Genomic DNA, 13,202 nt, shown 5'->3' with positions numbered 1-13,202 from the left:
TTGCTTCAAGCAATGTACCCTTTGTGGGGTTCCCTCCTATCCCTCCTTCAGCTATGACAACTGTTGGGATGTGCCTTTTGTGACCCTGATCAGGAATATGCCCAAGTGGGAATGGGGGGAGAGTCCACTTCAGTAAAACTCAGGAGTGAGAGGGGCTGCTTTCCTAAACCACCTCCATATAATATTTCCTGCTTTCTGTGCCTTCAGGTACAATGGACCCAACATGGTGCTGAAGTATGACAAGGCACGGAGGCGGTTGGTAAACCTCGCAGTGGATGAGCATAGCTCTCCGTACCATGCACTGCGGGATCGTCAAGGCAATGCAATTGGTGTGGCTGCGTGTGACATAGATGGAGATGGGCGGGAAGAGATCTACTTCCTCAACACCAATAATGCCTTCTCTGGTGAGTGCCAAACCTATCTCTCTTTCGGACTGCTAATTGCCTATGACCTCAACCTTCTCATGTGCCTTTTGAATTCTTTCTTAAGACCGTCCTCCCTCTATGATATTTAGCCAAGACCCACTTTGCTCTCAAAAATGACCTTGCTGCGCATCAGTTTCTCAACATTTGCTAAATACTCATGATCTGACTCCTCCATTCTATAATATCCATCTAACCCATGGCTCTCACTCAGGTCACTTTACATAGTTTCCCCCCACAAACTGTCATCCCTTCATAACAAACCCTATTGATGCCTAACAAATTCCCAGCATTCATTCTGCCAACAGCACCGCCCCCCCCCCCGGTAAATGCACAGGGCATGGGTGTGATCAGGGGTCGTTTTGTAGAAAAATAGGTGGTGGAGCTCACCTAGGATTGTTATGCAGCTGCACCTATTATTCAATGGACAAGGAGGTGGAACTCTCAGAAGGAGGAGGTGGAACCCTCAGAAAGGTTCAGGAACTGCGCTCCATGAGTTCCCACTGAATCCGAGGCCTGGGTGTGATCCAGAAGGGGCACATGGTGAGAGGCTATGTCTCATGGGCTCTTCTTTCCTGGTTGATGGCCAGTGGTGCAGATTCCCCTTCTGTGCGTAGCTTGCCTTGGGGCTTCTCCTGGCAGCCCGGAGGCTCAGATTCCAGTTTCCTGACCTTCACTGGCCACCAGGGTGGGATGTTTCAAGGCTGGAGCTAATTTCCCAGCTGAGTGGTTTTGTCGATTCTCTGGCAGCAGCCAGGATTTGGGGGGCGGGGTGGGGGAGAGACTTGGCTGCTGAGTCAGGGCTTTGCCACCTCCGTAGTTGCCAGCAGGAACTGCAGTTTGGAACTGCTGAGAGGCCGGGTGGGCAAGTACGATGCATCTGTGGGCAAAGAGAAATCACTTGTGACAAATTTATTGTAATATACAAGGAGAAACTCTCCAGTCCCTTAAGTTCATTTCCCCCTCCCCCCTTGCAAATTTGCAACCTAGTGGCAGAGAATATTACTTTTTGCTTGTGGGGAAGTGAGATGCCCTGATTCCTAGCCTGGCACTAGGGTTGCCAGATCTTTGGAGATTTTGGGGGTGGAGCCTGAAAAGGGCAGGGTTTGGGGAGAGGAGGGAGTTCAGCAGTGTATAATACCATGCAGTCCACCTTCCAAAACAGCCATTATTTCCAGGGGAACTGATCTCTGTCATCTGGAGATCAGTTGTAAGAATGGGAGATCTCCAGTGTCCACCTGGAGGTTAGCAAGCCTACCTGGCACTGACGCCCTCTGCTTTAGTTGCCAACTATTTGTGTATGCTGTGCTGCTGCAGAAACAGTGGAAATGTTTGGAGTGCTCTTGCAACCTGCAGTCATACAAACTCTTCCCAGCTCTCCCGAAAGACTTAGCAGGACTCTCTGTGCACAGCCTCTCCCATGGGCTACATTCCCAGGTGTACACTGTGCTGCACTCAAGTCAACAGATTCTTTGCTTGGGTGGTTTCTCATATGCTTACAGGAACCCTAAGAAAACAGTGCTGGATCAAGGTTGACTTAAGTTGCTTTTGTGACTTGCCCTCTAGATTTTACAGCCTCTCCCAGGTTATTGTGGGATGTCTCTGGAAGGGCTGATTCCTCCTGCTTGTCGCTTGGCCTTGGTGCCTTTTGCTCTAATTCACTAATCAGAGCTCCCTGGCAATCTGCTTAGAAAGGAGCTCTGCCCCCCTCCAGCATCCGTCCAGAATTGGGCTGGGCCCCTCACCTGCACCATCGACCTGCTCTCAGCTCCACTTATCCGTCTTCCTGACACACCTAATTACTGCTTTGCAGCTGCCAAAGACTCCCGCTCCCTAAATCAGCCATTCACATTACTCCTGGCGTCGGGGCCTGGCCAGGGCCTGCCATTGATTTTCCCTTTTCCCTTTATGATGTACATGGCTCCGCGCCGCTCTGGCACATTTTACCTTAATGAGTTTATTCTTCTGGGCCTCCCTTACCGGCCCTTAAGCTTTGCTGGAGTTGCTGCATTCATTGTAGTGCAGTCCTGGTCACCGTCCTGCAGCAGTTAGGCACAGGGGAAAGGGTTGGCGGGGAGGAGTCCAGAAGGCTGAGTCTCAGCAGGGTGTGTGAGACCTCAAGGAGAGATCTGTAGGACTGCAGTCTGGGTGCAGCTGCAGAGGTTCAGGAACAAGACGCAAAATCTTTGCATATAGTACAGATATATGCATGTGGGGTGTCACACTTGCAGAGGGTGTTGTGCTGCTCAGGGACTAGTTTATGCCTCATTCCTCCACACAAACACCTCAGGTCTCTGGCACCATTGCGAGTGCTTGTGTCCCCTAACGACATGCTGAGAGCTCCAGAGAAATCATTGGTAACTCAGACAGATTTCCTATCTTCAGGTGGAGCTCAGCACATGAGCAAGGGACCCTGAAATGAGAAGTGTGATGCCTTATCTCTCCTCCCCAGGTGTAGCCACCTACACAGACAAGCTGTTCAAGTTCCGCAATGGGCGCTGGGAGGACATCTTGAGTGACGAGGTGAATCGGGGTGTGGCCAGCCGGTTTGCTGGGCGCTCGGTGGCATGCGTGGACAGGACGGTGAGTGTGTGGGCAGGAAGAACGGCATTTTAATTTTGGGACTCAGACCTGTCAAGGACTTGAGTGATGTGAACTAGTCCAAGAGGCATTGTCAAAGTTATACAGAGGGAGAAAATAGACTTGGGGGGAGTGCTCTTTACCAAACTCTTCTGTGGCCAGGCCCTGCAGTACTTGCCGACAGCTCTGCCCCCTCCCCCACAGCTGTCAGGACTCCCATCAGGGGCTACGGTGCCAGGCAGGTGCCGTGCTGCTGATAAACACAGCCTGTCTGGGTGATTTATGCCCCTGTCACCTATGCTTTCTTCTCCTTCTACCTTGCGTGGTTTGTTTTCAAACGATTATTGCTAAATCAGGGTGCCACGGGAGGGGGCAGGGTGTTCGTTGGTAGAGAGGCTGAGGCATGCCGGGGCATGCAGACTGGCATCTTCCCTTTGAAAGCCTATGGGAAGGAAATGTAGCTGGGCTGGTTCTCCTTGCACTCACCTGTCAGGTTGTCAACCTCCAGGTGGGGCCTGGGGATCTCCTGGAATCACAAATAAGCTCCTGATGACAGAGATCCATTCCCCTTGAGAAAATGGCTGCTTTGGAGGGTGGACTCTTTAGCGTTATACCCGGCTGACATCCCATCCTCCTCAGGCTCCACCAACAAATCTCCAGGAATCTTTTGACCCCATTTGCAGCCCTGCTCCATTGTCTTGGAGTTGTCGCCAGATTTCCAGAGACTGAGGGCCCATGGGGTTGACCCCCTGAAGTGGGAGGGGGGTGCTTGCTTGGAGGAGACTTGGGCTCTTCATTGGCTGCTCTACTTTCTGCAGGGCTCTGGCCGCTACGCCATCTACATCGCTAATTATGCCAATGGAAGAGTTGGCCCCCATGCCCTCATCGAGATGGACGCCGCTGCCAGCAACCCCAAGCATGGCATTGTGACTCTGAATGATGTGGCTGCAGATGCTGGGGTCAGCAAGTTGACAGGTATTGAGGGCAGCAGGAGATTCTCAAGCACATCCTACCTGAGCATCCAAACTGGTGGAGGAGGGCATCTCCAATTCTAGTCTCATCCTTTGAGATGACACCCAGAAATCTTAGTCCTGCTCTCTGGGCAGTGAATTGGCACTAACTAGACTTATGGTCATTGTGGGGAGTTGATTATTGCCAGTGTTGCAATGGAAGGCCTGGCTAATTGTAGAGAGGGGAGGGAGAGAACGGCAGGGTGAACCAACTGGCAGATGTCTTGATGGGCTGGAAACCTTCCCTCTGGAACCTGTCCTAGGGCTGCCACCTGGAAGCAATGTGAGTGTGTGTGTGTGTGCCTTGGAACTCTCCCTGTTCCTCTTCCCAGGGGGTCGCGGTGTGGCTGTGGGGCCCATCCTGAGTGACGCAGCATCAGACATATTTTGTGACAATGAAAATGGGGCTAACTTCCTCTTCCAGAACCAGGGTGATGGAACCTTCATGGATATGGCATCAAGCACCGGTGAGTATGTAGCGGAGTGTGTGTCTTTGTCGGGTGTTCCAAGGCAATTAATTATAAGACCGAATCTGCCGTGGAGCCACCGAGCCTTCTTTACTCCTGAGGGGCTCCACAATTCCCCCCTCCCCCTCCTTGCTGACTGCCCGGGCAGGCTGGGAGGGGGTGGAGAGATATGATGAGTGCACAGAGGCTCAGCCACCGGTAATTGAGCGTCTGCCTGATCACTGGAGTTTAACGAGATGTCAGGTTGGCATCCATCACCATGGCGCCGCTGATGACACCTATTTTCTTTAGAAACACTCCTTCCTTGTCTGCAGGAGAATAGGACTAGGAGGATTCGGGGAGGGAAAGGGAATGGGATGGGTAGAAATAGTATTCTGCTGAGGTTCTCTGGCTCAGATCCCTAATCTGTCTGCTTATACACACTCACCACACAAACACACCATTGCTCACCACCTGCTTTCTCTGTCCTTACCTCTGCTCTTTCCTGACAGGCTGAATTTGGGCTCTGTGAGGTAGGAGCTGCCAGATAACCATCCTGTTCCCCCTCCACTGTGGGGCCCAGTTTCTTTGCTATGATCTGTGTGAGGAGGAAGGAATGCTTTGTGTATGGGACTGTTCACCTTAAGGCATTGTACACAAGCCTTGCTGACACCTCTACTGCACTCTGTAGGCCTGGATGACCCCTACCAGCATGGCCGTGGTGTGGCACTGGCTGACTTCAACCGTGACGGGAAAGTTGACATAATCTATGGCAACTGGAATGGACCACACCGGCTCTATCTGCAGATGAGTGTGGGTGGGCGGGTCCGCTTCCGGGTAAGTGCCGTTTGAAGTGGGGAGGGGGGTGAATGTCCACTGTGAACTGCCTGGGTTTCCTGGGCTGTGAGCAGGGAAGTCAGGGGATGCCAACAGTTGAAAGCGTCTCAGAATCAGACTGCAACACACAAATTAGAGTCACCCACCAAAGAGTGTGTCGTCTCTACTCACCAGCTGGGTTGCCAGATGTTCCTCCTGTTAAAGGATTGCCTCAGATGTCAAACCAGCAGGTCCAAACCATTTGTGTCCCTGGTGTAGATCTGGCAGCCTTTTCCTCATCTTTGTTTCCTCCCCAGTCATCACAAGAGACTATTGACTGCTCCCACCCATCCAGCACTGCTGCCCCCTCCCCAGGTCCAGTGCCAGCACCAGCTCCTCCCTCCCCTAGCCCTGTCCCTAGACCCTCAGCTTCCCCTTGGCCCTGCTCCAGCCCCAGCCAGCTCTCCCAGCCCCACTAATCCCCGTCCTTCCCCCAGGACATTGCCACGCCCAAACTGTCCATGCCATCACCTGTCCGCACCGTCATCGCTGCTGACTTTGACAATGACCAGGAGTTGGAGGTCTTCTTCAACAACATCGCCTATCGTGGCTCGTCTGCCAACCGCCTCTTCCGGTGGGTGAGAGCCACATGGCCACCTGAGACTGAGGCAGTGGGCTCCCCATCTCATTAGGACTGGGGCAGGGCAGAAAGGACTATGCCGTGCTAGAAGCTGGTGTCAACCAGTTCTCTCTTTAGCAAGACCTGCATGCAGAACTGAGACTGTGGGGTGGGGGAGGAGGTGGGGCTGGATTCTTGTTATCCAGCATAGAGCTTGCCAGTTAGTCCCAGTGCCAAAATACACAGGAGCCGAGTGGCTCCCCATGGGTGGGTGCATCTCTTTCATGCTCCATTCTGTCCCCTTCCTCACTGACAGAGTTATGGCTGAGCACATCACCACTAATACAGCAGCCTGTTCTGCCTAGTTTACATCCCTGGAGGTTTTGGCTTTCACTAATTAGCACTTATGCACGGTTCCCATTAATTGTAGGCAATCAATGGCTCGTTAAACAGAGCCGCTTATATTCCTCAGTCTAATAAAGTGATAGCATAACAGCATGTGGCAAATCTGGGGAGTTGGTTCAAAAAGCTGTTGCTGTAGGAATGGGCAAGGGCCCCTTCTGAGAAGATCTGCATCTGGTGTGCAGGCACATGGTGTGCCCCTCACAGGGGCTTGTGTGGGTGGGGAGAGTCACCACTCTTCTCTAGTACAATCTCCTTCTGCTTCAGGATTTCCCGTAGAGAGCATGCTGACCCAGCTATTGAGGAACTGAATCCTGGTGATGCCTTAGAGCTGGAAGGGCGTGGTACAGGTGAGTTAGCATTTGAAGGAGGGATTGGTAGAAGTTGCAACTAAATGGTGCCCCCAGGCAAGGGGTCTTTTCATAGAAAAAGAGGTGTCAGAGTTCATTGCACCACTCATTTGTATACGGTAACTCATTTCCAAATGCCACACTCCCCTGACAACACCAGAAGGTGTACTAAATTATACCAACTCACCATCCACCTTACAATGCTTCTTGAATTATAATTGTCATAATAAAACCTTATTCCCATCATACTTTTAAATTACTTTCTCTTATGTAGCCACAGTGGCATGATGAAGATTTGCAGCTGTCTGCTTTATATGTTTTGGTTGTTTTCCCATTTTTTGTGGGGAAAAACATTAGAAAGTTTGTCGAATCTTAGAGTTCAGCAAAATTCTCACAGAGGGTTTGAACAATGGAGCCCAGAAGCAATTATTGTGGGGAGGGGGTAAAGCTGCAGTACTGCAATCCTAAGCTCTGCTCACGACCTAAGTTCGATCCCAGCGGAAGCTGGGTTCAGGTAGCCGGCTCCAGGTTGACTCAGCCTTCCATGCTTCCGAAGTCAGTAAAATGAGTACCCAGCTTGCTGGGGGGAAAGTGTAGGTGACTGGGGAAGGCAATGGCAAACCACCACGTAAAAAGTCTGCCGCGAAAACATCGTGATGCGACATCACCTCAGAGTCGGAAATGACTGGTGCTTGCACAGGGGACTACCTTTACCTTTTAAGAGCCCCGTGGCACAGAGTGGTAAAGCTGCAGTACTGCAGTCCTAAGGCTCTGCTCATGACCTAAATTCAATCCCGGTGGAAGCTGGGTTCAGGTAGCTGGCTCGAGGTTGACTCAGCCTTCCGTCCTTCCAAGGTCAGTAAAATGAGTACCCAGCTTTCTGGGGGGAAAGTGTACATGACTGGGGAAGGCAATGGCAAACCACCCTGTAAAAAAGTCTGCCGTGAAAACGTTGTGATGCGACATCACCCCAGAGTTGGAAACAACTGGTGCTTGCATCTTTAGAGCTCTGCTCCTGTGAGCTCTTGCCCCAAATGAGGCCTGCCCCCAGGCAAGATCAGAACCTCCTGACATCGAGAGCAAGGGGACTTGTCATTGATCACCTAAGTGGCTAGTTACACCTTTGAGCATAACAATGAAAGGAAGGAGTGGTCTTTGTATCTGATTCCCATCCACACTCAGGATTTCATACTCTTAATAACAATGGCAGGAAGATGCTGTCATTGACAAAGGAATTCCACACAAGGAACAAAGGCAGATACTTCCACTGGTGATGCTGCTGAGTCCTTGGTTATGACAATGGGGGAACAAAAATGAAAGCTACATTGAGTGGAGTCAGGGGGCGGAGTCAGAAGAAAAGATACTCCTTGATTTCTCCCTTCCCCCATACTGGATCTCATTCTAGGCATTGGTGTGAATGGGGAATGTGGTGCTATCAGAAAGAAAGATTTAAAAGTTCTCTGTTTACTGAAATTGTTGTCATTTCAGGGGGTGCAGTGGTGGATTTTGATGGCGATGGGAGGCTAGATCTGATTTTGTCTCATGGCGAGTCTATGGCACAGCCACTATCAGTCTTCAGGGTCAATCAGGTGGGCTCAGTGATGTGTTTCTAATGTAATCAGATCCTGGCCCACGTCTTGGCAAACATGGATCACCTTTCCCAGTTTCAAGCCCACCACATTCCTCCACTATCTGTCCATCTCCACAGGGTGCTGGAAACAACTGGCTGAGAGTGATCCCACGTACACAATATGGAGCTTTTGCTCGTGGTGCAAAGGTGGTGCTCTTCACACGGCACAGTGGTGCCCATCTGCGCATCATTGATGGAGGATCTGGGTACTTGTGTGAGATGGAGCCTGTTGCCCATTTTGGCCTGGGTGAGTGAGAAGAAGTGGTGGCAGAACACTGAGTCATGTTGTCTCAGGTCCCTTCTGGTGCTATCCACCACCACGGCAATATTAAACAGTTTCTGGACTTACTGGATCTTTTTCTGCCTCTAATCCAAAACAGTACTAGCCAATTGCTGCCTGAGCAAATCACAAGTGGCATAAACGTTTGTCCCTTCTCTGACTCATACTCTTACCATCTAACTTCTTTCAATCCTTAGTGTCTGTCTCTCTTCCCACTCCATCCAGATTTGCTAACATTCTCAGAAGCATTAGTTTATATTATCAGAAACCTATTCTATCTCATTCTGCATCTTTCATCTTTCAAAACATTTGGAGAGTCTCTTTCTGTGTCCTCATGATCAAGGTGCTACTGATGGGAGTTTCTGTTTCCAGAGAGCAGAGTGTGTGTTCCAGGGTGCCTCCAACTGCCCCCTCCAGCTGTTTCTCTAGAAGGCACTGACTGTGTCCACAGCTCATTAGTCTTCCACAGCCCTGAGGTGGCCCAGCTTACTGGGGCATGGCTGGGTCAGACTGGGCTGTGAATAAGAGAAGCCAAGTGGCTCAAAAGTCAAGGGGTGCCTGCACCAGAACGTACCACATCACTGCTCACAGCTGGGATTGTCCCCAGAAGTTGTACTGCTGTTGGTGTGGAGTGATTAACAAAAGGAAGTGGCTTCACTGGATCTCAATGGACTTTCCATGCAAGGAGAAAATGTTTAAATAATGGTGGGGTAGGGTGGGGTAAAGAGAGCAAAGCACAGACAACTATATGAGAAGAGAGTGGTTAAAGGAGAACTCTTCTGTGCTGTAAGTTGGTTGGAGTTTGCTGCCTGTCTCAGTCCTGGCTTGCCCTTCTTCCTTGTAGGACAGGATGAGCCCAGCAGTTTGGAAGTGACCTGGCCAGATGGCAGATTTATCAGCCGCACCGTAGTGAAGAGTGAGACCAATTCTGTGCTGGAAATTCCCTACCCCCAGGACACAAAGGGTTCACCTCCTATTGTACTTCCACTTGAAGTGAGCCCTATTTTTTAATTGTAATGTGGAATGCAACTCATCCTTCCCTCCCCAGATCAGTGTGGCAAGAGCCCATGCGGTGTAGCAGTTAAGAATGTCAGACTAATAACTGGAAGATTCAGGTTCAAATCCACACTTGCACCATAGAAGTTTGTTGGGTGAGCTTGGCCCCAACATAGGCTTTCTGAGCCTAACCTACCTCACAGGGTTGTTGTGAGGATAAAATGTAGGAGAGGAGAATGATGTTAGCCACTTTAGGTCCCCTTTGAGCAGAAAGGTGGGGTATAAATAAAAGTTTTCTTTTACTTCTCATTTCCCATTGACAAAAGTTCTGGTGGTGTATCTGTGCTCACACAATGACGGGCTCTCCCTAGTTACTGAAACAAATGTCACATCAAAACTGTGCTTTCTATATAAGGAATGTGTAGGCTCAGGAACAATTATAATCAGTTAATATCTCTTTTAAAAATCCTAAGGTGTGTTAGGAGCTGTATAACATTAAAAAATCAACAAGGGATTTGCCTGCAGGCTTAGAATAAGGTATCAGAAGGAGTGGGGGAAGGTCATCAGAACACAGGATAAAAAATATAAGAAGATAATAAAAGATTAATCCAGGTAAGAAAGCAAGATTAAAAAATTGATTTAAGGAATTTTGTGTGGGTATTTTTTTAAAAGATGAAGGAGAACTCAAGCAGATGTCAAAGGTCAGCAACCAGAACTTCAGGCCAACATAATTTTAGAATGATTTGCCAGTTTTAAAAAACAAAACCACATCACGCCTTGAGATCAGAATGCCTGCCTAATGTGTACAGCTGCAGTGGTTTTCTAGGAAGGTTGCATGAGGCAAAATGATTCTACAGCAAGGACAGTCATGTTTAACTCCCTGCCAGTGGCACTGCTTTTGCTTCCCTTGAGCCACACCAAGACCCTGATTCCAGACCTCTCCTCAACAGCCAGTTTCACTACTCTGTGACTCTCTGAATTGTGAAACTGATCAGAGCACTCAAAGCTGTAAAATAGCTAAAGGGGCCTTGACGGGAGACAGACAGTAACTGAAGTGATGTTGTTACAGAATGTGCTTTGTCAGCACAGTGACTTTCAGCGTTAGAGTGGTGGTGGCAGGAGGGGAAGAATGGCCGGCCGTTTTGTGCCAGAAAGTTCTGCAATGCTACTTTTTCAGTTTTGGCTGCAACTGAATTGCTGGGATTAGCTCTACAGAAGCAATTCGGCACTGACTTTGTGTGTCCTTCAGCTGCTCTGGTACCTCACTTGCCTTCAAGGGGAGAATGGAGCTGACCTGTAAAAGAGCTGTGGAATTGGAATGTTTGGCTCCCTTGATGAAAGGCTGTGTGTGAATTTGTACTACTAGATGCACAGAACATCTTCAAACAAATCTGTGTTTCAGATGTTGCAGTCCATATGGCACACAGCCAGCACAGCACTCATCTTTTAAATTACACAACCACTCTTGTGTGTGAATACCAGCTATGTTCAAAAGCTTATTTTTCAAATAGATTTGGATTTGCACCATGGAAACAAGTGAGACTTGTCAAATATGGAATTTTCTGTCTGCTCAACTCTTGTCCCAATCCAGAAATCTGCTGTTGATACTCTACTGTGCAGAGTCCTCCATTCACAAGGGCTGTCTGTGTCACTTCCTTAGGCAGCACGTCTGTGTGTGGCAAAAATGCCCACAATGCAATATGGAAGCGGGGTGGGGGGAGCTCACCAGACCAGGACCCAAGCCAAACTTAACACCCAGTGCAAAAGCTACCATAGTTTCTAAGCACTGAGCAGGCACTGCATGTAGACTAAGGATTTACTAAACAAAACAAGACTTTGAAGCGGAAGTCGCTACACTAGCTGCTCTGTGGTTTGAAGCACAGTTGGCAGCCTTAAAGGTTTCTAGACTCTCTGGAAGGGAAATCTCAGAGGAGTCTAGGTTAGACAGATGAGCTTGAGGTTAAATTAATGGCTAATGACAAACTTTCCTCTTCCTCTCACAGTGCGGCCAAGGATTTGCTCAGCATGAGAACGGACGCTGTGTCGGTGAGTCACCAGCCGGGCAGATCAGAAAATGGTTCCAAGATGCAATTTCCTCAACCCACAACAGAGCATAATGGGGTTGAATGGAGGCTCTTTGGTATCCAATGGCAACAGCATGGCTGTATTCTGAAGATAAAACAACAGCCCAACTTTGGTGTTGCAAAGTGGTCACATTAGATTCTGTAATGTTCCAGGTCTACATGTCATACTTCAGACCATCACTTTCTGTGTCTCCTCCTTCTCAGATATGGATGAATGCATCGAGTTTCCCTTTGTCTGTCCACGAGACAGGCCTGTCTGTATCAACACATATGGCGGGTACCGTTGCCGTAGCAACAAGCGTTGCAACCGAGGTTTTGAGCCCAATGAGGATGGCACAGCTTGTGTTGGTGAGTGGTGACTTGGGCACAGAAGAAGGTTAATATTTTGCTTTGGGGCTCCTTCCCTGATGTTAACCAACATGGGTTTGGGTCTTCAGGAGCATGTGTTTGCTTTGTCAGGCAATGAAAATTTCAGGTGGGGATTTGGGTTTTGCACTGCACTAGGGCACGGGGAAGAGAAAGCAGACTAACCAGTGAAAGGATGGCATAGGGCAGTGTGATCCTTGCTTTCTGCTTACTACGAAGATGGATAGTGGTACAGAAGAGGTGATGGTTCTCTCTGAGGGCCTAACAAGATGTTCAGAGGCCAGAGGCAGGTGTGAAGACCCTGGTCTCCACCAAGCTGTGGAAAGAGGGAGGCAGTACTTTCCAAGAAGGGGGGGGGGGTGCTTTGATTTTTCCTCAGCAATCTGTCCCCTGGCTCTTTTGTAGATGTCCACATCCCAGACTCTACTCTGCAGCCAGAATTTTATTTCACCTCTTCTCTACTTTAAAGAATTGCCATTATTTCTTCCCTCTCCTTCCCTATCTCTACATCTTCCTCTCTGTTTCTGTTTCCTTTTCTGTGCAGAGCAAGTGGCCTTTTTCGGTGGATACCCTTCTTCAGGGAGCTGGCTGGGCCCCATCTTGCCTTCAGCCCCTCTCCTTCCACTTTGCCTCGGACTCTGCTTTCATTCCTATGCACTTTAAGCCTTGCCAATAAAAGACAGAAGCAGCCTTTACAGATGGACTGGCCTCCCCTGTACTCATCCCCCAACATACACTTTCTCTCATCCAGTCTTCTCTTGGTGACCCCAAGGAGCACAGACTGAGTTGGGGGTAGCCATCTTTGGAAAGGGCACAAACACAGCCCAGACAATGACACTGTCACTAGTGAACTCCCCCTTTGCATGTTGTCTGAGAGAACAGACAGGGCAGAGGCCCCACCCCATGCTTTGTCTCCTCAGTGTGGCTGCCATCTTCCTAGGAGCTCGCCTTTTACTCAAGAGGGTGGTTCCTGCTGGTAGTTGCTTTCTCTGTTCATTGATACAGTTGCTCCTGTGCCTGCTGGTTTGGCCTGTGATATGATAGCTTCCCTTCCCTCTTCCTTCTCCCTCAGCCCGACTGGACCGGGATTCACCTCTGATCGAGTCTGACCGGTATGTGTCGGCAGTTTGAACCCGCTCAGTCTTCCAGCTGAAGCATTGCCCTTCCCTCTGCCCAATAAACTCTACACTGTCTATAAGCA

At 49.5% G+C, this 13,202-nt stretch overlaps 1 protein-coding gene across 2 annotated transcripts in view; it reads left to right on the top strand.

Annotated features, from left to right (window-relative positions):
• The window catches only part of CRTAC1 (cartilage acidic protein 1), a 30,743-nt gene extending 17,541 nt beyond the window's left edge, over nucleotides 1-13,202 (top strand). The window contains exons 3-15 of one of the 2 annotated variants that reach the window (XM_060241849.1): nucleotides 208-404; nucleotides 2,875-3,005; nucleotides 3,821-3,977; nucleotides 4,345-4,479; nucleotides 5,150-5,295; nucleotides 5,772-5,908; nucleotides 6,563-6,645; nucleotides 8,134-8,234; nucleotides 8,354-8,522; nucleotides 9,400-9,548; nucleotides 11,555-11,597; nucleotides 11,840-11,983; nucleotides 13,074-13,202. In XM_060241849.1, the coding sequence (XP_060097832.1) occupies nucleotides 208-404; nucleotides 2,875-3,005; nucleotides 3,821-3,977; nucleotides 4,345-4,479; nucleotides 5,150-5,295; nucleotides 5,772-5,908; nucleotides 6,563-6,645; nucleotides 8,134-8,234; nucleotides 8,354-8,522; nucleotides 9,400-9,548; nucleotides 11,555-11,597; nucleotides 11,840-11,983; nucleotides 13,074-13,132 (1,651 nt within the window). In that variant the 3' untranslated portion in view covers nucleotides 13,133-13,202. Of the gene's footprint in view, nucleotides 1-207; nucleotides 405-2,874; nucleotides 3,006-3,820; nucleotides 3,978-4,344; nucleotides 4,480-5,149; nucleotides 5,296-5,771; nucleotides 5,909-6,562; nucleotides 6,646-8,133; nucleotides 8,235-8,353; nucleotides 8,523-9,399; nucleotides 9,549-11,554; nucleotides 11,598-11,839; nucleotides 11,984-12,545; nucleotides 13,041-13,073 lie in introns of those variants that run through there. The other variant, XM_060241848.1, reaches the window with a different exon arrangement.

This window comes from Heteronotia binoei, chromosome 6 (assembly GCF_032191835.1).
Source record: "Heteronotia binoei isolate CCM8104 ecotype False Entrance Well chromosome 6, APGP_CSIRO_Hbin_v1, whole genome shotgun sequence".
Classification (NCBI taxonomy): domain Eukaryota; kingdom Metazoa; phylum Chordata; class Lepidosauria; order Squamata; family Gekkonidae; genus Heteronotia; species Heteronotia binoei.
This window is presented reverse-complemented; position numbering and strand designations above follow the sequence as displayed.